Here is a 24,622-nt window from a genome sequence, read left to right on the forward strand (position 1 = left end):
GTGGCACAGTATGTTAGAGGTTTCCAGCACCGCTGCTGCCCGTGCGCAGAGGGGCGAGGAGGCGGAGGAGCTTCTCGCAGTGCCGAGCAGAAGACAGCCGGGGGATGCCAGCAACAGCAGGCTGAGAATCACCGCCGGCCAGCACAGACAACTTCTCAGTGGCTCTGAGGGAGTGCAGGACCTGTGGAGCAAAGAGAGGAACAAGAGTCACCTGCCAGCCCAGTCCTTTGTCCACACAGCCCCACTAAGTCCCACAGAGGAGCCAAGGCCCCCGTGCAGTACCTGTTGCATCTCAGAGTGCTGGCTGAGGACTCGCAGCGCGATGAGGGCTTCCTCCCGCACGCTCTCCCGAGGGTCCTGGCAGGCTGTCTCCAGTAGGGCACGAGGGACCCTGCTCTCCATCAGCAGGTCCCCCAGCTCAGCCCAGCGCCGGCCCAGGTTGCCCAGGGCTGAGGCTGCATTGCAGCGTGTCCTGGCCTGCACATCACCCAACAGCCGCGTCAGCTGAGGCACAGCCCTGCCCAGGGTCCTAGATGGGCAGCACTCATGGTACGTGGCATTGCCCACTGCAAAGCTGGCTGCCTTGCGCACACTGTCCTCCTGGTCCAGCAGGCACTCCACCAGGCTCTCCAGCAAACCGTGCTGGCTCTGCAGCACCCAGGGAAAGCTGTGGCCATGTCGGAGCAGGTTGCCCAGAAGGTTGCATGTTTTGGCCCGTATCAGGTGTTGCCTATGGCTGAGCAGGTGGGTCAGTGGCTGGCCTGCCACATCGGAGCCCCTCAGGATGCTCTGGAGAAAGGGCAGGTGCTCTGGGTGGGCCCGGGCCACGTGGGTCAAGAGGGACAGGAGGTCAGTTGTGAGCTTAAGGCTGCCTGAAAATAAGGCAGACATCAAGAAGGTAATGATGTGCTCTGAGGCAGCGGCTTCCCTCACCACTTGGTCTATGACCTGCTTGTTAGACACAGTGAGGTGGCACAGGAGACTCATGGGGAGTTCAGTGTATGAGAGGGGCAGATGGCAAGAGCAGACCTGAGGAGAAAGAAGAGACTGAATGAGGCTGAATGCACAGCACTTATGTGTGGGACAAGCCAAGCAGTGGCTGAAGGCTACCAGGTTGCAGAGCTCAGCTGCTGGCCAAGCTGCTGTGAGCGCTGAAGAGCACCCAAGTGACATCACTATGTGGGGGGAAAGAAAAATGTGAGGCCAAGAGGGTACCTGCAGCAGCTGGGCAGGGATCTGGGCATCTCTTACAGCTTCCATGACCAATGCTAAGGTGTCTCCATCCACATCCAGGGCAAAAGGAAAACAGAGAAGCTGGCAGGCCTGGATCACCACAGCTGGGACAAGCTCAGGGTCCCCATCCTGTCCTGCTTGCCTGAATTTATTAGAGAAAAGGACTTTAATACAGAGGTGATCAGGAAAACATCACAGGAAGCAGCAGGGGGCATGGCTCTGCTGGCAAGCTGCTGCCTGCAAGTGCCAGGTCAGGAACTTCTAAACCCTCTGTATGCTCATGTCCAAACCCTGTTCAGTGGCTGAGCTCTACCCCTTTTAGCCCTCCCCACAACTCACGTTTGTGCCAGGCATGCCAGGAAGCCAGGGGACAACAGCCTCTTCAGTGTCACCATGAGGACTCCGTGGGACTGGATGAGCTGAGACAGGCAGCAGTGGGACTCACGAGTGAAGACAAAGAGAGCCAGGCTTAGGAAGAGCAGGGTGCCTGCCAGGGAAAAAATGCAGCATGGTGGCAAAGATGAGGTCTCCCCTCATCTGTCTGCTCATACTGCCTCAACGCTGCTCCAGGGTTGCTTCTGTGCTTCTCTGCCCAAAACCAGACCAGTCTCCACACATGGTGGTCACACCTGCCAGAGGGAACATTCCCTGTAGCATGGACATCCTTTCTTGTTCCTCCACACCCAGCCAGCTGGGCCACTGCTGACTGGGCACAGCAAGGGCCAGCCCAGCCCTCTCTCCCCAGAGGACAACAGCAATTCTCAAGAAAAGCTCCCTGTGAGCTCTGGCCTCAGAGACCAGATGGGGACAGGCATGGGCAAGTCAGAGGGCCACATGTGGAGAAGCATCCAGCACAGATGCCCTGCTGTTCTGCAGCTCCTACCTTGAGGGGAGAGGAGGTTCCAGTCTGGCTCTGCCACAAGGTGACCTGCCCCGGGGGGGTCTCCCTCCAGTGCTGCTCTGTCACTGCCCACACGAAGCACTGAGGCAACACGATGCCACAGCACGCCCCACAGGTCTGAAGCAGCAAAGCTCTGCTCCATGGACATGTCCTCCTAAGGGTGGGAAAACAGGTCTTGGTGGTTCCCCATGGCACCCCAAGGTTCTGATCCGCATGCCTGTCCACCCCATGGTTCTTGAGGACATCAGGGCTGGATAGACATGCCCCAGAGGAGGTCAGGGCCAGGGACTGGCAGTCCCACTGCACCTGCTGACAGTGCCAGTCCCAGGCCATCTCTGCCCTCTCTCACTCCAGCGTGCCCACAAATCACTCCTCTCTGCCCACCATTCTCCCAGTCCTCCAGAATTTTACAGACAACCCAGGGACATTAGGTGACTTTCACAGGCTTGCAAGGCTCAGCCAAAGATGCCTTGTTCCCAGGTTTCCTCAGCCTACCAATCCACATTCAGGCCTTTTTACCCCCACACCTTTTGTCAGGGACCAGGCACAGGGAGACGAGCAGGCTGGTACCTGGGCAAGGAGTTTCAGCAGGAGGAAAAAGAGAGCATCGTAGAGACCAGCACTCATTGGTGGAGGGAGCTGCAGCTGTAAGAGAGAGCAAGGGACAGGACAGAGCTAGGTGCTGGGTCTGAGGATAGCAGCACCACACTTGGACTCTCGTGAGCTTGTCTTTGCACACCTCACAGTGGGATGACAGCATGGTTTCCCTGCTTCTTTGTCCCCATCCCATACCTCAGCAGTTGCTGTCAGCACATTTATCACCACCGGTAGGATCTCTTCTCCCCTTAGTTCCAAGGCCACCCCATGCTGACTGAGCTGTGTTAGGAGAAATGTTGCAGCACCCTGTGGGAGAGGAAGAGCTCAGCATCTTTAGGACTTTCCCATCTGCCCAGTCAGTGATGACTCTTCATCCCTTGGCTCAGTGCAGGGACAGCTAGGCTGTGCCTGTTCCCATCCCACTCTGAGTGAGCCGGATGGGATGTAGGGCTCTGCAGGGCTCTCGGTGGTGGCTCTGGCAGGGTGGGCAGACTTACCACAAGGGACACAATAGGAGACTGGGTGATGAGATCCACAGCCAGGGTAACCACCTCCTCAAGCCTAAAACACAGGGACCAGGGTAGAGGCATTGTGTTCCCACAATTTCACATTCCACAGCACAGCAGCATCCAAATACTCCCAGTGCTGGGAAACAGCTACCTCGCAGGAGGAGTGAGCCTTGGTTCACAGCACCTTCTTGTCCACACTGGGTCCTCACTGCATCCCCAGCACCCACCCACACTGCCTAGCACTCTGCTTATGTGTCCAGATTGGAGGGGTCAGTGGGAGCAAATTCCAGCTCTGAGCAGGGTGTGGGACAGAAGGCTGTTCAGAGCAGGACATGTTCCTCTCCCACCCATGAGTGGAAGCAAGTGCTTACCTGGGAGGGGAAGCCTGGAGCTGCAGGGTGAGCAGGGCCAGCAGGTACAGAGAGGCCTCACAGGCTGCCCCTGGGGTCACCTCCACCACAGGGACCTGCCAAAGGAGCAGGAGTCACAGGGGGTAGCAAGGCTGGGAGGGGAGGAAGGGACTTCTCTGGAAAGAGAACTGCACTCTCCAGATTAAGCTTCCCCAAAACTCTTCACACATTCCCCAGCCTGGTCTGAGCTGTGCTCAAAGGAATGTCTCCTGCTTGCCCACACTTCTTCCAGGTCTGTTGTCAGTCCTACCTTGCCCTTCAAGAGCTGAATGAGGGAATTCCACAGTTGTTGTCCCCTTCCCAGGTGCTGGCACAGGCTCAGGCTGGCATGGCAGCCAGCATAGAGGATCTGGAAGGTAGAGGGTAGGTAGATTCACACCAGCCACTGGGGACAGGGACACAATGACCAGGCCCACAGTGACCAGGTCCACCCCAACTACATCTCATGGCTACCGTGGGCTGATTTATTCAACAACTTGTAACAGGGAGATGGGAGTCATTAAGGGCTGAGTCATCAGTTCCCCACCTCCCCACACTCCTAACCCCAGAGCAAACATCCAGGCACTTCTGGGCACAGCCAGATAGATGGAGAGGGTCATTACCTTCAGCACATTTAAGGAGGAACTTGGGTACTCCAGCCCGTCCAGCAGTTTCCCAAGCTGCTGGCTCTCCGTAAGCTTTGCAGCTACCTCCTGAGCAACCTGCAGAAATCACACTGGTTTGCATCCTAGGCACCTGAAGAACTGCACAGACTTGAGAAGTTTAATGATAGCATCAAATAAATAAAACGTTTCCTACGTGTTGCCTGCTTTCACAAAGGGATGTCCATCTGCCATGACCCAACATGGCTTTGATGCGCAGCCCCAGAGCCAAGATGAGCAAGGTGAGATTCTTACTCCTCTTCCCATTGTGCTGACTCAGAGTTGAGTTAAAGCATCAAATGAAAATCTGTTTTCCTTCTTATTTATTGTCCATTCAATTTCAGATTCCCTACAGTTCATATCACTGCTATACAAGGATTCTTCATGTTTTCTCTGCATTCCCTAATTCTTAGCCCATCCCACAGTTCAGATTCTAAGTGTGATGAGCCTCTTATCTGACCCCAGTTTTCCACTCTACTGCTGAAAAAGAGATCCTCCTGGAAAGAGCTGCTGCCCTTTGTGGGAGCAGCACCTCCTCACCTTGCAAAGAGAAACAGTCTAACCTGCAGCTTGGCTTCCCGACAGCCTTTCCTCTCCTGAGGGATGCTGCAGGCAGCAGCCAGTGCAGCCATGAAGAAGTCTTCCATATGTGGGCTCTGGTCATGGGCTGCCTTGGCCTCTGTCACCGGACCTGGACAGGGACAGAGGTTGGGAGTCATGTGCTAAGGGTGAGAGACACTGAGGGGCAGCAGGATGAAGGTGGAGGCCAAGAGAGGAAGTCAGGATATTATGAGAGAAGGGTGAGATCTAGGATTGAGGGAGAGGAGAACCCTGGTTAGCAGGGGTTCGGGCAGATAAGCTTCAGCCACTTCCTTCAGCCAACAGCACTGCAATGGCAGTCAGTGCTCTGAGGGTGCCCAAGGGCAGGAGGGAGAGAGGAAAATTGAGGAGGAGACGGTGAGCTGTTACCACTGCTACCTTGCAAAGCAGGCTGCTCTGGGATGGATCCCTGGAGGAGTCTATTCAGCAGGGGCTGATGCTTCTCTCTCAGGCTGGCATAGAAGGGGGCTGAGATGGAGGGATGTGTCGCATCCAAGCTCTCACAGAGCAGGGTGAAGCACTGGGGGCAATACAGGGATTGCTATCACTGCAGACTGAGGGTGGGAGGAGAGAGGATGACAGCAGAGGAGGCTGGAGGGTGGGACAGCAGAGATGGGACAAGGACTTATGTATTGGAGCTTCAAGGGACCTTCAAGTATCCTCTCCAGCCAGGTTACTGTGTGAGAGCCACATGCAGCTGCATGCTGGCTGAAAGAATGGAGCCAGGGAAGGTGACCCCTCAGAAACCTCTTTTCTGGACATGAAAAGCCCACCCCAGTGAGTAAGACAGCCAGCCATGACAAGAATGCACCAGGCTCCAAAACCAGGAGCAGGGTCCTCAGCATGTGCTCCTACCAACACACATCCCCAGCCCCACAGCTTCTGGGCAGGGAGAGGGGAGACAAGGAACAAGGACAGCCTTACCAGGAGGCTTTGCTGGCAGAGCTTCATCTCGCTGTCAGCTGGCTGAGCCAGCAGCTCAGGCAGCAGGGCTAGGAAGCAGCTGACACTCTTGAGGAAGGCCTGAAGGCTGGAGGAGGCAGTGGGGGCAGATGAAAACCAAGAAACATGGTCCCTGCTGTAAGGACAGAATTGGGCCAGGCCATGGCTAAAGGCACAGGCAGCACACACCAGCACTGAGCTGCTGCCAGCAGGCAACACTGACTCTGGTCAGCTGTGCCTTCCTTTTCATTAGACCCACTCACAGAAAGCCACCTCTGTGAGCACAGCAACATGGCATAAAGCGCTTCCTCCACAGCTCTGGCCACAGAGTATAAACACCACCCCCCTGTCTACAGCCAGGTCTTCAAAGTGGCCACAGCACAGTGGCCTCAGCACAGAAGTCTGTCCCTACCTGTCCTTTTGCACGCTCTCCTCTAGGTTGTGCTCACTGCTGAAATAAACTGTTGTCACCATAAGGAGATCTGTCAGCACTGTGATACACCAGGGCTGCTGCAGGATCCAGAGAGAAAGAACAAACAGGGATTGTCTGCTGGCCATTCCAAAACCACCACGGAGGGATTCTTCCCTGCCAGGACTTCCCTCCTTGTCTAGGGGGTCTGGATGAGGCACTGGTCCTGTGAGCAAGCTCCAGGACAGCAGGCCCTCCTCAGCACCCACACTCTACAAGGCTGGAAGGAGCCCAGATTTCTCCAGGGTTCTACACCCACCTCCTTGGTGCTACCACTCTCCAGGATCTGCTTGGCTAAAGACAGCAGGGACAGAGGCACATTTAGCTCTTGGAAGAAGTACTCCAGCAGCTCAGAGTCACATCGGGTAGCCAGATTGCCCATGAAACGGAGTATAGGACGGAGAGAGCAGGCTCCCTCCAGCATCCCTTCTAGCACCTGGACACAGAGAAGTCAGAACAACTCATCAACAGCAGTGTTTGTGGCCTCTCCATCAGCCATGGGGCAGCCTTTCAACCCACTCAGGCAGGGGAGCAGATGGCAAGCTAAGTGCATGAGGCAGCTCCAGCTCCTGGAACAGTACAGGATCTTCTTGCTGGCTGAAAGGAGGACCCTCCCAGTGCTTCCAACCCAATCCTGAGGAGGAAGGTGGCATCCATGTCACAGTTGCGTGGGTCAGACATTGCTCACCTGCTGAGCAGACTCTGCCAGCCAGGTCTGGACACGGTGATGGAAGGCTGGATCACTCAGGAGGCTCAGCTGCATAGCCGAGGGCTCAGTAGCTTCGATCAGCTGCTGCCACTCCTCATCACTCTCCAGTTCCTAGGAGAGCAAACTGGTGCCATGGACCATGCCTGCCTCATAGTCTCTGTACCAGCCCCTGGGAACTGGGCCCTGCTGTGCTCAACACAACACACCATATTACCTCACTCTCCAGGTCCACAGTCTCAATGCTGTGCCCACCCTGGGACTCTGCCTTGCCAGCACCAGGCTGTGAAGCGGCACCTACTCCAGGGAACGCCTGTGTGGAGTGTCCAGTGATGCTGTGCTCCCTGGCCAAGGAAACAGCACAGTCAGGGAGTGGCCCTGCCTTCCCCCCTTGATCCTACACAGCCTCAGTCCTCCCTCACCATGCGCTGGGAGAAGGCTCCTTCAGGTCTCGCATTGCCATGCTGCTCTTTCCTTGCAGGACTCTGGGGTTCTTCTCGTTGGAGGCACCTTGTGGCTCCCCCTCCCCGAGGGCTGCCTTCCCTGGAGCTCCTCTGGGTCCATGCCCCAGGCATCCTTTGCCAAAATCCTTCATAGGTGCATCACCTGCCTTCAGTTGCCCCTGCATGATGGCAGAGACCTTTGCTCAGGGCACGGTCACTCAGCCAGCCAGATGAGCCCCCGACACCCCACCACCTTGAGGACCCCAGATCCTGCCTTGTTTGTGGCTGACACCCCAGCCTGACCCATGTACCTTCTGCCTTTCCCCTCACATCCCATTCCTATGCCCCTGCTTTGCCCTGACTGTGTGATACAGCCAGGGCAACCCCACACTTACCTCCACCTTTTTCTGTGCCTTCTCAAGCATCTTCTGCTGGGCCTTTCTCACGATCCTGGACTGGCCACTGCAGGGGGGCACAGAATGGGCTTGCTGCTCCTTCAGGGCCTGCAGCTCTGGTGACAGTTTGGTGGTGAAAGGGTTTGAGATCCCATGTTCTTCTGTGTCATCAATCACTGGGGAGGCAATGGGAGAACTTCGTCAGCAGCTCTCCCTTGGGACACAGTGAGAGCAATCAGCTCTGGGACCCCAGGGGAGCAGAGCAAGCCTGTGGGCAGGAGCTAGGAGTCAGTGCTTGGAGACAGCTGAAAGGAGCAAAGCAAAGTCTAGGGAAGTAGAAAAAGCAGAGCAGGGTGGTCCTCCCAGCTTCCAAGCAGAAGGAGAAGGAAATTGACCTGGCTAGCACGTGAAAAAGAGCTGATACGCACCAGTAACCTGTCCATCAATGAAAGGGTGAGAGAGCAGCTCTGGCCATGACAGGCGCTGGCGGGGATCCTTCTTTAGTAGTCCCTGCAGGAAGCTCTGCAGGACAGCACAGAACCACCACCATTGAGACATGCTTGGCACCCACCAGTAAGCACAGTGTACCCTCCAGTCTTCCCTAGTAAGGATACCTAGGAGGTCTGCCTTCCTTGCCTAGCTCTGGGAAAGGAGTGGAGGAGTAACTCTTGTGCTTAGAGCAGACAGGAAGATGCTTCCCTTCCCAGCCCACTAAATCACTCCTCTGCTGTCAGCCTCAGTCTTCCATTTCATGGACAGCAGTGATAAAAACGTCCTCCTCCCAGGAGGCCTAACTCTTATCACCGCTTGGGTTCTGAAATCCCTGTTAGGACACATAACCCCTATAAGTGACCCTCAGGGCATCAGGCAAGGTCAATGCTGCTACTGCATTAACAGATCTCACCCCACACACAAAGCCTTCCCCTTTACCTTGAAGGCTGGGCTTATGGCCACAGGCCATTTGATGGGGTCATTGACAATGAGGCTGATGAGTTGGAAGATGCTGCTGGTGTAGAAAGGAGGAGTGCCCACGAACAGCTCATACAGAATGCAGCCCACAGACCACAGGTCTGCTGTGTGGTCGTACGGCCTTTCCTCCACCAGCTCAGGGGGCATGTACAATGGGGTGCCCTTGATGGAGGTCAGCACCATGGTGTGGATGCTCATGGCACGGGCAAACCTGCTCAGAACAAAACACAGATGGCCAGTTCAGGCTGGAAAATCCACTGCAGCTTCCAGGGATATCCCAACACATTTACCAACACCTCTCCCTTCTGGAGTCCAAAATCCCTTCATCCCTGCTCAACCCCTAAAAATGCACAGAATCCAGGTCCCCTTCATACTCCCTCCTCCTTTGCTACAGCACCCACAACACCCTTGTCTGCCCCAATATCATGTGTCCCCGCTTAAGCTAGTCCCCAGCACCCACCCAAAGTCACAGAGCTTGACAACGCCATCTTTGTCCAGGAGGATGTTCTGGGGTTTCATGTCACGGTGCAGGATGCGGTGGGAGTGCAGGTAATAGAGAGCAGAGACCAGCTGGGCAGCAATAGTCTGGACCTGCCAGAGACGTGAGGCCCTCACTCTGTGTCCCATGGTACCACCAGCTGGCACAACCATGGGGTCCCTTATGGTCTGGCTCCCCCAGTACCCCTACTCCTGCCTTTGACCTGTTTGAGGCAGGGACCAGCGACAGCCATGAGGGGTCCTTTCCCTGCTTCTTGGAGGAGGCAAATGGCTGAGGCTGCAGCCTGGTGCCATGGTTGTTAAAGAAGGACTAGGGAAAACAAGGTCCTTCTCGACTCCACTGTCCCCCAGTGCAACTCTATCCCCAGCCCTCTCTATCCCCTTCAGAAGTTCTGCCAGGTAAAGCTTCAAAAGCATCCTCACCCTCTTTATGTCCCCTGGCCCACAGCAAAGACTCTCTGCCTGAAGGCAGGCAAATCTTGCTCTCTTTATCCTGTAGCAAACACTGCATGGTTACTACCACAACAGTCACCTGGTCCTCAGGCAAACTCCCATCGTCCTCCAGGATCTGGAAGAGTTCCCCCTCTGCATAGTCTGTCACCACCACCACCTGGAGGGAAAAGAAGCATGGTGACATCAGGTACTCACCCAGACACATCACCACCATGCCCTAGGGGCTGGAACAGAGCACGGTAAGTCTGAGGGAAGTGCTGGGGTGTTGTCATGCATGGCTCATGAACTTGGGCTGGGACCTGGGGTGAGAGAGATCCCACATGGCTGTACTGTAGCAAGGGCCTGGCACTTAGAGGAAGCCTTGTGACTGTCCTTATTTCAGCCAGCCAGCAAAGAACAGGGAAGAGCAAAGTATAGGACAAGGAACAATACTTCCAAATCTAGTGGGTAGAATCACTCCCCTTGAACTTATATTGACTCTGATGTCCAATTACTCATTTCATGCACCCATATCCCATAGCAATCTTCAGTCCTTTCTTGTCATTGTGTCTGCATGAGTATAAACCAGTGAAAAATCGTCTCTGAAGAGTGACTGAAGAATCACTGTCCTCCTGTGAGCCCAAACCACACCTCTTGCACCCCACACCCAGCTCTTTCATCTCTCCACCTTGCACAGACAGGGGCTACCTCCCCACACCGCACATACTGGAGAGCTCTGAAAAACACTGACCAGGCCCTGGGACAGTGTCACCACTAGGTCCTCAGAAAAAGGTCCCTATGACAACAAGTACTATCCCTTGTTCCACTACCACAGTCAAGGAAAAGCATTTGCCGAGAGTAGTCCACTTCACCTCCTTGTTGGTCTCAAAGCTGTCAAGCATCTGGATGATGTTGGGGTGATGAAGGCCTCTCATAATATCTATTTCCTGCTGCAGGTTCTTCAGCTCCTTCTCAGACCGCCCCACCTTGGGGATGAACTTCAAGGCCACCACCTTTCAAAAGAGGAAAAGCTAGGATCAGACCAGGCTCCTATTTGCCTTGGCAGAGGCTGTGTTTAACCCAAACAGGACTCAGCATTTTCCAGATGAGTGCAGCAAACAAGACATTTGTTCACTGGACACCTTGGAAGTGGGGCTTCCTACAGGCCTTTGCAAATGAGTACAAGAGCTTGTGATACTTTGCACGCTGGTGCTTAAAGCAAAGGAATTTAATCAATAAGCCCAGACAAAACTAGGACTGCCAGAAACACAGGACGGTACCCAGAGATGCCAGTGGACAGCAAGCCTAACATAAGCCAGGAGCGTGTCCTGGCACTGCAGAGCACTAGCAACACCTTGGGGTCTATCAACAGGCAGGAGTTAGAGGGAAGTGATTATTGCCCTTTATTTGGAACTTCTTAGATCATGCTGGCAATATTGTGGCCAGTTTTGGGGCTAGAAAGAAACTGATAAGCTAGAGTGAGTATAGCACATGCCAGCGGGATGGTGTGAGGTGGCTGAAGCATGTGGCTGATTACAAATTGAAACAGAAGAGCTTCAGCTTGATATAAGTAAAGCTCATTCACTTCAATACAGTAAAGCACTGGCTGTGGGGTGTTTGTTCTTGAGGTCTCACAGGATCGAATTTAGTGCCGGCTCTGCCTTGAGCAGGGGATGGACAGGGGACCTCCTGAGAATTGAGTCCTGAAGGACTCTCTGCTAGCAGGAGCTGGCCCAGAACGTCAGCAGAAAAATGAAGGAAGCCAGGGCCCTGGAACGCAAAAGCCACTAGAAATGAGTCCCCAGCACCACACAGCATACTCCTGGCCCTCTCCCCTGCCACCTTGCTCCTCACCTGGGCGCTGTGTTTCCGGCGCCCCTTGTAGACGCGCCCGAAGGAGCCTTCACCGATCTTCTCTAGGATATGGTAGTTCTCCATCACGGGTGGTGGGGTGCAGTCGGTGAGCTGCTAAGGAAAAGCGGTCGATGAGGAGCAGCACTTGGTGTTCTCACCCCTTCTTTCGTCCTCCGCCACTGCCTGCTACGGGACGTCACCCCCCAACCCCAGCTGCCACGGAGATGGGCAGTGCCGGCGCTGGGAAGCCAGGGCTATATCCTCCGCCACCCGAAATCCCAAGGCTCCCCGCGAAGCTCCACTCAGGGCTTGTTTTCCAGAGCGGATGAGCCCGGGACCCCGCCGCGAGGCTCTGTTCCTTTCCTCCGGCTCCACCTGCGCTGCCCCACGGCAGGACGGGACCCAAGCCTTGGGCGAGGCTTCCCCGCAGCCGCCGGCTGGGATTAACCTGGCCCCGCTTCGGGTCCGCCGCCGCCACGGCGTCGCCCAGCAACGCCTTCCGCGCGTGCGCGCTCGAGGAGGTTCCGCTTCCGGAGCGGGAGGCAGGATGGCGGCGGCCGGCGAGGAGGCGGAGGCGATGGATTGGTAATGCTTCCCCCCTCCCTTCCCGGCACCCCCGGTGCCCGTGCCCCCAGCTCAGCGAGGCTGGCAGCGGCCACCACCTGAGCCTGCCCGGTCCCTGCAGGGCGCTGCCGCTGGAGGTGGAGGTGCTGGAGTCCATCTACCTGGAGGAGCTGCGGGTGGTGCGGGGCCGCGGCAGGTATGTACGGTGGCCCACATTCCCCCCACACCCCGGGCCCGGCCTGGCCCCGCGCCGCCACCCCTCACCCCGGCCTGCCCCGCAGGTGGGACCCTTGGGAGATCAGCATCACCCTGCACCCCGCCACGGCCCAGGACCAGGACTCCCAGTATGTCCGTTTCACCCTGGTGCTCTCCGTACCCCCCCAGGTATGTTGCTGGCCCCCTTTTCTCCCCGAGCAGGGCCTTTCTGCTTTCCTTGTGCTTTGGGTGTTTCTCTCTCTCTTTTTTTTTTCTTTCTTAGTATCCAAACAAAGCTCCAGAAATCTCGATCAGGAACTCACGGGGGCTGTCAGATGAGCAAATTCACAAGTGAGTATCAGGAGGGCAGGGAAAGGGTGATTCTTTCTTCTGGAGGTCTGGGAGGCAGAAGTGGTGGAAAAGTCTCTTAGATGAACATGGCTCCCTGTGCCTAGTTCACAGCTGGGTACAAGTCCCTGAATCCCCTTGTCTAAAATCTCATGAGAGCCATTGGTGCTGAGTTTGACACCAAGTGGCTCACCCTATGTTTGTTCTACTCTGGTCCCCCTGAGCCCTCGAAATCTCCTGAACCCTTGAAGCTGCTGCTTTGACAGAAGTAGGACTGAAACAGGTCCTTGGTGCAGCAGAGTGTGTGCAGAGCCCTGATATCTGCTGCCAGCACAGGAGTAATGTGGCTCCCACTAGTCCTGCTCAGGGACTTCCATCAGATTAAAAAAGCCTGAGATTCACCAAAACTGAAGGGTGCTGGGTGAGCTCGAGCCAAAGCAGTCAGCAAACGAGCTCTTCCAAGTCTTCTGAGGACAAAGGCTTCCTGCACACCAGTTTATGAGGACCTGGCAGAGCACACGAGTATGTGTGTGCATGCGTGCCTGTCCTGTGTGGCAGGCAAAGCCTGAAGGCAAATGTTCTTATTTCTTCCTCCTGTAATCATGGTGACCTGACAGTTGTGTGGGATAATGAAAGTACATGGATACATTTGTGAAAACATTTTTGCTGCTTTTCTGTAGGATTTCACAGACTCTCAGAAGTATTGCTGAAGCCAGGCTGGGGACAGAAGTGCTCTATGAACTGATTGAGGTGAGAGCTCAGGGACACTGAGCATGTCCCTGACTGCCCAAGGATCAGGACAACCCTGAGCCCATGGGCAGGCCAGTGAGTGAAATGTTTGCTTTATTGTTTCCACAGAAGGGGAAGGAGATCCTTACTGACAACAACATTCCTCATGGCCAGTGCGTGATCTGTCTCTACGGATTTCAGGTAGGCCCTGAAAGCTCACTGGGAAGTGAGGAAAGAAAATGGGGAGCCTGAGGCTCAAAGCTTGGGATATCAGTCTGGGTCAGCAGCCCTCTGTCCACCTGGTCTGTAAGTGATCCTGGTTAGCATGAACCTTCCTAAGGCAATATAGGCTACTCTTCTCATCAGCCTGAAGATTGCTGTCTACAAAAACAGAGCAGAGGGACAGTGAACAATGCCAGAACATCTCCAGATGAGTTGAGGAAGTGCTCAGAAACCCTTTAAAGCTGCCCTTTCTCCTCTACAGGAGAGAGAAGCTTTCACAAAGACCCAGTGCTACCACTACTTCCACTCCCACTGCCTAGCCCGCTATGCCCAGCACATGGAGGAGGAGATCTTCATGCAGCAAGAGGAGAGAGAGCAACACCTGGCACCATCCACCAAACAGGTACTAGGCCCTGGGTTCCCACCCCTGGCCTCATGCACAGACCCCCATGTCTCACTCCCTTTGGGACATAGAGCAAGGGCTTACCTCACCCAGCAGCACAGTCAGTATCATGCCTGCACTGAGAGTCAGAGTGGGGATTAGACCAAGTGATCTCTAAGGGAACTTTCAAAAAAAAAAGTACTTCCTGAGTTTTTAGTATTTTAGCACTTGTTTTATTGGCTCTCTGGATTGGTGCCTGTTGTTTTGGACTTCTAGAACCACAGAAGTTAGAAATGAGAGCTCTCCCTGGTCCTTGAACATGATCACCTGCATTCTGGGGTGATAAAACCTCCCTGAGCAGGTGTTGGGCCAGTTGTGAACCCCACAGCAAACAGTGAAGCTAAGTATGAAACAAATCAAAGGCTTCTTTCTGCAAAACCCTTTCAAAGATGTTCTGCCTAGATGACATGCCCCACTTTGGAGTGCAGAAGAATAGATCCTAAGCTAAGGAGGACTGAGGCCATATGTGCTGACAAAGGTGATTTGTACAGCAGTCAGCCACTGGAGCACAAACCCCAGCATGCCTCATGGTGGAGATGCCTTCTGTAGCAGCTGCTGAGACATCAGGCTGCTTTCATGCTGCTAGAACCCCTCTGGGCTTCCCTGCTGTGGCAGAAGAATGAAGGCCACCCTCTTCCACTTCCAGGCTTGGGTTAACCAGCAGCACGTGAGCTGTGTCAAGGTTGGGGTTTGGTGTCACCTCTTGCCTCCCTGCAGGAGGTCGGTGTGCAGTGCCCTGTGTGCCGGGAGACCCTGGTCTATGATCTCTGTGCTCTGAAGGCAGCGCCACCCCCGCAGCACCCACTGGTAAGAGATGGGGGCTCACCTGTCCAGCTGCATTTGGGCAGCTTCAACCAGGCATTGTAATGGATGAGCGAATGCACACTGCCAGGCCCTTCCAGATGGCCCATCCTAGGGGCAGTTCACAAAACCTACAGGATGTCTCCTGACTCTTTGATGTGTCCACAAAGACCAAGTTTAGTTATATAGCCCTGAGCCTTTAGCAGATGTGCTGGGAGAGAGGTGATTCCGCCACAGGACATGTCTCTGTACTCGCTGGGATATAATGAGGGTTGATTGTTAAGTACTCTGTGTCTTGTAGACATCCCAAGGAAGTCACAGCAGTATCATGCTTTACCTCTGCCTTAGGGTTTTCACCTGTCTATAGAGCTGGTCAAGTGTGGTAAGGGTAAACAAGTTGCTTGGGTGCTGTGTGATCAAAGGAGGATTTGAGAAGTAGCACTGCCAGCTGGCTACCTATGCTAGGTGTGAGAGAGCCTTCATCGTTCCCTGCTTTCTGCCACTCAGGAGCCATACAGGCCAGATGCCAAGACACTTCAGCGCCAGGAGGAGCTGCGCTTAATTTTCAAGAGACAGCAGGAGAAAGGAGGCATCATTGACCCTGAAGCAGAGCGGAACCGTTACTTCATCAGCCTCCAGGCGGTATGGCAGCAAAGGCAGAGCTGGCAGAGAGGGAGGCTCTGGGCTGCAGGAGTGAGCTCTGTTTGCTCTGGGACTTCCCTGTCCCTTTCTTCACCAGTGGCTTTTTTCTTTCAGCCTCCAGCTGCTGTTGATCCAGGCCAAGCAGCCTCTACCTCTGAGCTGCCGGTGAGTGCAAGTGCTGTGAACGTCCCACAGCCACCCAGCCAAGCCTTGGCTCCAGAGCCAGCTGGGGCACTAGAGGCCAGGGCAGAACCTGAGAGGCCGGCAGTGCCCAGAGAGCAACAAAGCAAGAGGGAGAGGCACCGAGGGGAGAGGCCAGGCCCCAGAGGCCAGGGAAAGCAGACCTGCAGCAGCTTGCAGGAACCAGCAGGTGAAGCCCATCATCTGCTGCCCGGCTCCAGGGGGCCCAGGGGCTTCAGCCGCAGACCAGAGCGGAGACCTGGTGGGAGGCACAGCCAGGAGTTTCCAAAGCCTCATGGCAGAAGCAGGGCTACTGCCTTGGCTGAAAGAAAGGATTTGGACCCTGAAGACCCCTTGCCAGTAACAGATATGGTGGACCTGAAAAGGGAGCAGCATGATATGGAGAAATGGACCCAAGAGGGGGCTGAGGCCACAGGCAGGGAGAAGGAAAATCTGACATTCAACCACAGTGACCACAAATCAGCTCCCAGCTGGCAGGGCCACCACAGGCCCTGGGATTGTGGGAGGTGGGAGAAGTCCAGGGTCCAGAAGCGTGGTTCCTACCCCAGAGCACCAAGAGAGCAAGGGGCATTCAGGCCCAGTGGACATCAAGAACCTCATCTTGAGAAGGAGAGTGGCTCCTAGCAGGAGTGGTGAGGGGCTGGGCTGGGGAAGGGAAGGCCTGTTTCTGGGAAGAACAGTGAAGGCTTTGGTGGATCAGTAGTGAGCAGACAACATATCTCTTGGGAGAGAGGGGGCAGTTGGCACATAGCACAGCTTGGAACAGGGTATATGCAAAGTGAAGCGTCCTGGCACAAGAAACTGTAACCACTGAGCTGACACCTGACAAATGATGTCAGCCTTAGTTTCAGAGGACAAGGGGACAGAGGAAGCCTTGACCAGGGACCTGCAGCCATCATCCTTGTATGTGAGCTGACAAGAAACAGGCATACCTACAGAGCAAATGGACTGAATTGAGCATGCTGTCATGGCAGAACTTTCCCTGGTAGCCAGCGTCACAGTGGAGCTGTGGTGGTGCCAAATGATGAGGCTGTGCTAGGGCAGGAGCCTGAAGCCAGGCTTGCTGTGTCCCCATTCCATTCTAAACTGCTCTCCTTGCCCCTTGGAGACAAGATGGTTTCTCCTGCAGCCCTGACTGCTCTTCAGCTGATGGGTTCATCTGCACGAGTACTTTGTAGGACAGGACACTTCCCAGCCCCAGCTAGGAGCACTAAATAAAGCTTACATCAGTGCATTGGCGGGTCAGGGCTGAAGCTTTGAGTTGGCTCCTGGCCCCCCAGGAAGCCTGAATTTAGCTGTAGCTCCTGCCCTGTCCTTCAGCAGCTTTTGTGCAGGCAGAAGCTCATGGGGGACTGGCCTGGGGAGAGCAGTCTGTATCTGTTGGGATCCCCTTCTAGGACCACACAGCCTGCAGTGATGACATGCCCCAATACTTTGAGTACTCTTACCCTCCTTTCATCTTCAAGCTGATCTTGCCTCAAGGAAGTAAGGATTTGCTGTTGAAACAGACTTGGTGTAGTTCCTTCTGCTGCTTCACAGATTTAGTGTCCCACTCTAGAGCTGTGACAGGCACTCTCAAGTCTCTGAAGTGGGACACTGCTATTAATTTGTTGGGTCTTCTCCAGAGCCTGCAACCTTTGTTTTCTCTGCCCCTTGCTTGTGTTCTTTGCTGTTTGGATTGAAGATGTTGATCCCCATTACTGCTCGTTCCCTCCCCTGCTCCCTGCACTCGGGGCCAGGCCAGAAACCTTCCCCTGCCACTCCTGGGTGGCAGGAGGGCTCCCAGTCTTTGCTTTGCCTCGCTCAGTGTAAGCTGCCTCACCCAGGTGGTACCAATTACTTCACAGTTGTTTGTGCCTTCTGCCCCACCTCTCTTTTGGCCACACACGAGTTGTTAAGTCTTCCTGTTGAGTGCAAAACTGGCTGTGCCACAATGGACTTGCCAGAGTTTTGGGTAAGATCCCCAAGAAACTGAGGGCTGTATGCTGGCTGGGAGGACGTTTGTGCTGCGTCTGCTTAGCTGATCCTTTGGCACACAAAGGGTGCACAGAAGCTCTCTGTCCTGAGTCCTCACCTGCTACCCTGCTCTTTCTCTGCTTGGCCTTGTTCAGAACAGCTTGGTTTAACCTGCTGCCCAAGAACCTCCTGTCCTTAAATTTCTAACGCAGGCCTATTTTCAATGTTAACATCCTAAAAGCACTTTCCCCTTCGCCTTTCTTGGTCTGAGCCTACACTACCTTCCTGGGCTTGGGGATCTTGGAGCCAGATGCTGTCCTGCTAGGGATGAGGGCTGAGCACTTGCTCCCTAAAGAGAGCCCTGATTTTTCTTCAGTGCTCTCCCTGTCCTTTTTCTGGCTGGTTTCTGGGTGAACAGCCTGTCCACACTTGGGTAAAAAGGTGTAAACTTTGTCTGACACTGGTGCTTGTTTTGCTGCTCCCTGCCTTGTGAAATTGCTGTACTCCAAGAAAGGCATTTGATCATGTCCTGAAAGAAATGCAGATTGCTGCCCCTTGCAGCAACTGTAGCTCCTTGACTTCCTCCAGTGAACCAGGCTTACTCTCAGCAGGAAAGCTGCTATGCCTCATATTTGGAGCATGGAAATCAGAATGATGACTTGAGTAACTTCAGTCAAATGCCAGATGTCTTAATTTTTTTTTTTTCCTGAGAGTAAGGATTTAGGAAAGGCCTTAACCCTTTCTGATTCAGCTGCTGTCAGCCTGGAGCAGAGGACATTTTGCAACTGTACATGGAAGTGAATTTGGGTTAAAAGAAACAGACCTCCAGACCAGAGGGGAGGAATGAAGCCTATACCCTCTGCCCTGGGCCTCCTTCCTTGGTGTCTGCCTGTGTCACCCACCTACCTCACAGGGCTGTTGTGAGGCTTCACTGGCAGAAGCCCTCGGGAGGGCAGGGCACCAGTGGCACCTGTAGCATTAACACTATTAAAACCAAGCAGAGAGATGTTGCTTGTGGTCTTGTGTGGTAGCAGTGGGGTGAGGGCCCCCTGTGTCTTTTCCCTCACCACTCCCCCCATCCTCCTCGGTGGCTAAGGCATTCACCAGTCGCTCTGGTCAGTTTTGACCCTCAGCTTTGAGATAAGCAGCTGGATCCAAGCCACCAACCTCAGCAGGACAGCTGAGCACAGGGTTTGAGATGCCACCAATAGCACCCTGCTCTGGGAGCCACCTGAAATCACTAGAGACCCCCTGCCACAACCAGAGGATGAACCCTTCACTTGCAGAAACACTTGTGGGAGTCTGAGGTTGCATCACGGCAGGGCCTGCTCATGCTACAACACGGCTGGGTGGCATCATATCCCCATGCACTCAGCTTTGCCTTTGGCTCCACAGGACAGAGCCAAGAGGGCTGAGCAGTGGCCTAACAGTTTGGGTTTGGCCTGGAACCATCTCGCCCCACCCCACCAAGGTGACACAGCCCCTGGAGTGAAGACACAGACATGGGGCTGACTCTGGGCAAAACAATTTGGGGACTCAGAAACAGAGACCTGGGAAAGGAGAGGCTCTGGCTGGCTTGTTCAGTAGGTCAGCATGCACCTCCTGACCCCCTGCCCACTTCTCAATTGAATTTCGGGCAAATGCAAATCCTCTGGCTCTACCAAGACATCCAGGAATTTTGTTCCTAGCTGGAAGGAGGCCAAATAACAGGACAAAGGATGCAAAACTGCCAGTACCGGGCTGGCTGCACCCCTCCTTAAGCATCTCTGGGCCTCGGCTCTACCTCTAGTGGGGATTTCTGCACCTTGCACTGGGCTGGTCTGGCTGCAGAAATTCATGCTGGGGAATTCACAGAGTATCTTCCCAAATCAAGCTCTTGGAAAGATACTCTGCAACCAACCAAAGCTTCTCACCTGCCCCCAAAGACAGGCCTGCAGTAGCTCCATCTCCTCTGGCAGGAGGGACAATGTCCGAGCAGATCTACAACTTGGACTTGGCATTGCAGCCCAGCAGGGCAGGAGCTATGCCACCAGCTGGTAGCCTGAGGGAACATGAGCTGTCTCTTGGGAGCTTTTTTCTGAAACACACTGTGTTTGCAGTACTGGCTGTGCCAGACCCTGGCCAGGAGGGCTCCAGACCAGCAGCTGGATAGTGGGGCAACTAACAGGTGAAGGAACTAGAGAGCCAAAAACCATGTTGTGCACTTCACAGAGGATATTCACAACCAAGAGAAACGCTTCACCTTCATTCTCCTTTCAAAGACCAGCAGCTTTTTAGCAGTGCAGCACCCCCACATCCTGCCACAGGGAAATGCCCTTCTGATCTGCCCCAAGGCTTCCTGAAAGGAAAGGGATCCACATCCAGGAGCTGCAGCAGCTTATGGCAGTGCTGCCACAAGGCACATACTGATGAGCAGTAGCACCCAAATTTGGGGAGCAACAAGATCCAATTCTCTCTCCCTGCTGAAGGCTGGCAGCTCTGACTCTCCACATGTTTTAATAAAAAGCCAAGGCCATTGGGCAGAGGTGAACAGAGACCTGGCCTGCGTGCCCGGGCAGCTCCATGGCAGCCCTGGGATGGATGTGTCCTTGTCCCAGTCCTCGTAGCCTGACAGGGGAAAGCTGGCCCCTGGTCACAGCAGGATGGAGCATACATTTGAAATGGCTCCTTCAGGATCTGTCTTGTAGAGCATGAAGTGGCCCTGCACCTGGGCAGCACTGATCTGCTTGGAGACCAGCAGCGCCTGCTCAGCGAACCGCTGAGCCGCAGCCAGGGGCTGCTCAGGGTAGAAGCGCTGGAACATGCAGGCCAGCTGCCAGTGGGAGCAATGCCCCACGTACTGCTTGAGATCCACACGACCAGGGCGCACCAGGGCCGAGTCCAGCCTGTCAAAAGACACAAGGATGCCTTGAAAGACCATCAAAGTCCTGCAGGAACCCCCCTACACACACTGGCACAGCCAGTGTCCTATCTGCAAAGTGGGGAAGAACTTTGTCCCTGGTGACTTGAGGTGGGAAGCCAACCCAAAAGAAGCAAGTGGAGGGCTCACTCTGCTGGATGACAAACACACCCTGGAAAACAGCTCTGTCCATCTCTGCCCTATGAGCAACCAATGAACAAGCCTCGAGACCAGCTCAGTCTGGAGCCAGCCAAGCCTGGCACAGAGCAGCATCTGGCCAGGTGCATAAGCCAGGCTGCATTCTGCCAACCCCATGGAGTGTGCATAGGACCAGCACTCTACTCGCAGCACAGCTCCCAAAACATGCAGAGCCCCATGGGCAGGAGGCTGGTACTGCTCCTGAAGGCCACAACAATGGTCTGAACAGCAAGGAAGCAGCTGAGGCTCCATCAGAAGGGATCCTGATTAGCAGTCAAGAGATTTGCATCCCAAGGAAGGATTTGGGAAACCTGAACTCCCAAATCTTCACAGTGAAGCATACAAATAGCTCTCCATAAAGCCCATCAAAAGGGAGCAAGGTTTTCCCTGTTCCCTTCCAAAGGGCAGCTCTGACCTGTCCACGAAGTTGGTGGTCATGAAGACAATCCTGGCCTCTGAGGAAGCCACACCATCCAGCGCATTGAGGAGGCCACTGAAGGTCAGGCTCCCCATGCCTTGGTACACAGTTGGGTCTGGGGGACAAAGAAGTCTGAGATCGTATCCACTGGCTGCCAACTCTGCAGTCTTACAGGACAACTCCCTGTCACCCAAGGCTTGTGCCAAGCTGCCCACTCTCTCCATGTCCCGAGGTTGTCCCTCTGCCTCTTTCTGAATGGCAGCACATATATGATCCCTGCCCACTTGCACCCTTGAGAACCCAAAAAGGGAGTGAGGGAGGAAAACCACCTCCTACCCTCATAGTGGACAGAAGAACTGTCTTAGTCTGAGGATAAACACCCAAATTTTCCCTTTATATGGCCTAGCCAAAACTTGGTGAGGTCCAACTTGGGCCCTAAGGCCCCAGAAAACTGCCCAGTCCTGGGCTCTGCTTCTGCAACAGAGTCCAAACCCTTTCCCAGCATAGTCAGAAAACCTCCTTCCCACTTCTGGCCCAGGAATAGAGGCACTGCTCACTCTCAGCAGCAAGGTCCCGGCTGACGAAGGCAGCATCCACATCCTCCAGCAGGATGATGCTCTGCTGCGGGGCCACACTCAGGAGGTGATTGAGCCGGTCATCGGAGAGGCTGCGGTCACTTAGGCTCAGCAGGCAGATACCATACTGCAGCTCCCCAGCCAGGGCTGTACTGGGAAGGAACAAATCACAGCAGTGAATCACAGCAAGAAAGCCCAGAGCAGATGAAGAACCAAATCCCCTTGCCTGGCAGCAGGGGAGAGGACAAAAGCATCTTCCACTGGCCAGGATCAGATATGGGGGGCAGCCCACTGGTGCCACACAGCACTGGCAAAGCAAGAGCATGGAGGATTTGTCACTCTGACTCATCACTGTGCTGGCAATGCAAACTTTTACACCAGGCACTCTGCAGTAGGCACAGCCTGCTCTGGCATTTCAAACCCGGACTCACCCACACCCTCTCCCAGGAGGCTGCCATGTCCCACAGCAGGCAATACTCACATGAAGCTGCTTTTCCCACAGCCAGGAGGGCCATACAGCAGGTAGCCTCTTCGGTAAGGGATACCTAGGGAGACAGCATCCTTTTAGGAACCAGCTGGTTTGCCCTGAGCTCTCTCCCCGGGAGCCATGGGGCTGCGCTGAGCACACAGAGGATACACCTGGGGAAAGCAAGCAGCTACGAAAAATCTCTCTGCGGCCATCTCCAGAGAGGACCCCGAGCAGCCAGCCCCACCCACAGCAGCACTGCTGGAGTAATGAGCTCTGAGGCTTACGGTGGTTTCCAGGATTAGATTGAACTGAGGGGATTTTGTCCCTCAGCACCTGGGCTCACTTGTTTATGGGATTTGCCCAAGGTGGTGCCCCACAGCCACAGCTGTGGGGCAGTGGGTAAGGGGCCATGCTGGGCACAGTACAGAGAACACTACAGCAGAACCTTGCCTCTTTCACTGTACCACTTGGGGTTGTTGATGAAGTCCTTCACGTCCTGGACCAGCCTCTCTGACACACCTTCATCCAGCACCACAGAGCTGAGAGGCCGCCGGCGGCGGGGGTAGCCAAACTTCCGCCACTCTGCTCCCATGGCTGTGTACATGACTGTCCCTCCCTCCTGCTGCTGCAGGGCCAGCTCCCGGGCTGCAGAGAGAGTCAGAGGGGACAGCTGGCCGGGAAACAGATCTCCTGTGAAACACTGGGTGTATCCAAGGAGCAGGCTGTTCCCAGCAGGAGCCCAGGCAGCCCCCTACAGACCTTCCTGCAGGATATTGAAGAAGATCTGCCGGTCAGTGCCCAATGCAGTGAAGGTGACAGACTCCCAAGGGGTCCCTGTGTGCAGGTCAATCATCTGCTCCCGGTTGCGCTCGATGCGAATCCACTTTCTGCGATACCTGGGGTGGGAAGAAGGGGTTGGGGGACGCTGAGTCCAGCCCAGTAAGTGCATCAAGGGAACACCCATTTTAGGTAAAGAAATCACTTCGCACCAGTGAACAAGGACTCCTCTCACTACCACAAATCTTCTGCCCTAACCCAGACTGAAGGAGGAAGCAGGATCCTCTCTGCTGCCTTTCCAGGCTCCCCCAGGTTGGAGTTTCCTTGCTAAAATGCAAGTTAATCCCCAGACTGCTTTCCCCTGCCCTCCTTTACCAGATGAAATGGTTCCCAGGGCTGGGGATAAAGTCAAACTTGGTGCTGACACGCCCACTTTCATGCTGCAAGTACGACGTCTCGACGCTGAGGTGCTGTGTGTGCTTGGCATGGTGGGAGATCCAGTTTAGCAGCCAGCTGTAGCTCTTGTCTTTGCTGGGCACCTCCAAGGTGATCATATAATGGCGCCGGAAAGCCACCAGCCCAAACTGGGCCCCTTTCCGGGCTAATGCTAGGGCTGTGCCTACCCCAACAAGGCCAAACCCAGCCCCGAAGTACTGATTGTCCTTCAGTCCTAAGATGAAGTCAGAAAAGGGCATTGTGGAAGGTTAAGCAACTCCTTTCCGCAGCATCGTCTCTACGTTCCAGAAACAAACCTGCATGGAAAGAGAAGGACTGAATGGCAGCAGGAGAAACAACAGACATCCACAGTTCCTTGGCCTTTATCGTGGCCAGTTCTCAAGGGAAAAGGCTGCCTGGCACATTTGGATCCCCTGCACTCATGCTTCTCTTATTACTGTGGGTTCAGACAGTCACTGGCCACAGAAGTCTCCTCCCTCTCTCCAGCCTCAGGCACGAGGGGTCAAGGAGCTTGAGGCTCTCAGGTCAGCAAAAGAGTATCTGCCAGTTCTTCAATCATAGAAAGAAACCTGGATCTGTATAAGCTTTCATTCTTTAAGCATATACAAGTCACTGAGCACTGGAATTATTTAACGTTTCCTGTTTGAAAAAGCTGAAGCACATTCCCAGGCTGAACCAAGAACCAGTTCTTTGCTGCTGGCAATGAGCACAGGACTGTGGTGGAAGCAGCATCTCCATAAAGGGCATAAAGGACACCAGCTGCATGCTTAAGGAGCTTGAAGTTTCTCTAGCTCCTTAACCAAGGGTCTGTCAGATATCAAGAACAAGGGGGAGCTTTCCTTGACAGACACAGTCGCACTTCGCACTCAGCTCCTTCAGCAAAGGTCTGTCAGACAGAGATGAGGGGAGGCCCCCCAAACAGACATGTTCTGTTCCTTCAAGCACTCTCCCACCACCCCCAGAAGGGGGTCTGACCTGGCAGCAAGGCTCGTCACCAGGGCAGGCTGTCCCCGGCCCCACAGGAAGGCCTCGGGCCCACAGCAGGATACTGCCCCGCAGTGGGGCCTGCCTTACCGCAGCCCAGCCTCAGCTCCGCAGCAGGAGCCCACCTTCCCCCGCAGAAAACCCAGT

General features: G+C 54.7%; 3 protein-coding genes across 3 annotated transcripts; 1 reads left to right on the top strand and 2 right to left on the bottom strand.

Annotated features, from left to right (window-relative positions):
• Nucleotides 1-13: 13 nt before the first annotated feature.
• Nucleotides 14-11,683, bottom strand: STK36 (serine/threonine kinase 36). The gene is made up of 26 exons (XM_054381112.1): nt 11,600-11,683; nt 10,618-10,758; nt 9,846-9,923; nt 9,276-9,406; nt 8,777-9,026; nt 8,275-8,368; nt 7,853-8,022; nt 7,431-7,630; nt 7,226-7,352; nt 6,991-7,122; nt 6,562-6,738; nt 6,246-6,343; nt 5,816-5,921; nt 5,270-5,411; nt 4,855-4,982; nt 4,253-4,351; nt 3,901-3,999; nt 3,612-3,706; nt 3,229-3,292; nt 2,927-3,037; nt 2,705-2,779; nt 2,117-2,288; nt 1,573-1,720; nt 1,216-1,375; nt 283-1,029; nt 14-181 (listed from the first exon to the last, which is right to left on the bottom strand). Exons 1-26 carry the CDS (start codon nt 11,681-11,683, stop codon nt 14-16), a joined length of 3,996 nt encoding a protein of 1,331 aa, XP_054237087.1.
• A 463-nt stretch (nt 11,684-12,146) lies between these two features.
• On the top strand, nt 12,147-16,388 carry RNF25 (ring finger protein 25). Its single transcript, XM_054381280.1, has 10 exons — nt 12,147-12,184; nt 12,285-12,359; nt 12,445-12,547; nt 12,642-12,709; nt 13,387-13,456; nt 13,565-13,636; nt 13,920-14,060; nt 14,817-14,906; nt 15,408-15,542; nt 15,657-16,388. Exons 1-10 carry the CDS (start codon nt 12,147-12,149, stop codon nt 16,365-16,367), a joined length of 1,503 nt encoding a protein of 500 aa, XP_054237255.1. The 3' UTR covers nt 16,368-16,388.
• A 3,879-nt stretch (nt 16,389-20,267) lies between these two features.
• Nucleotides 20,268-23,730, bottom strand: LOC128967106 (mitochondrial chaperone BCS1). The gene is made up of 7 exons (XM_054381130.1): nt 23,411-23,730; nt 23,018-23,154; nt 22,709-22,903; nt 22,271-22,334; nt 21,772-21,941; nt 21,212-21,329; nt 20,268-20,584 (listed from the first exon to the last, which is right to left on the bottom strand). Exons 1-7 carry the CDS (start codon nt 23,728-23,730, stop codon nt 20,332-20,334), a joined length of 1,257 nt encoding a protein of 418 aa, XP_054237105.1. The 3' UTR covers nt 20,268-20,331.
• Nucleotides 23,731-24,622: the final 892 nt, after the last annotated feature.

This window comes from Indicator indicator, chromosome 5 (assembly GCF_027791375.1).
Source record: "Indicator indicator isolate 239-I01 chromosome 5, UM_Iind_1.1, whole genome shotgun sequence".
NCBI lineage: Eukaryota > Metazoa > Chordata > Aves > Piciformes > Indicatoridae > Indicator > Indicator indicator.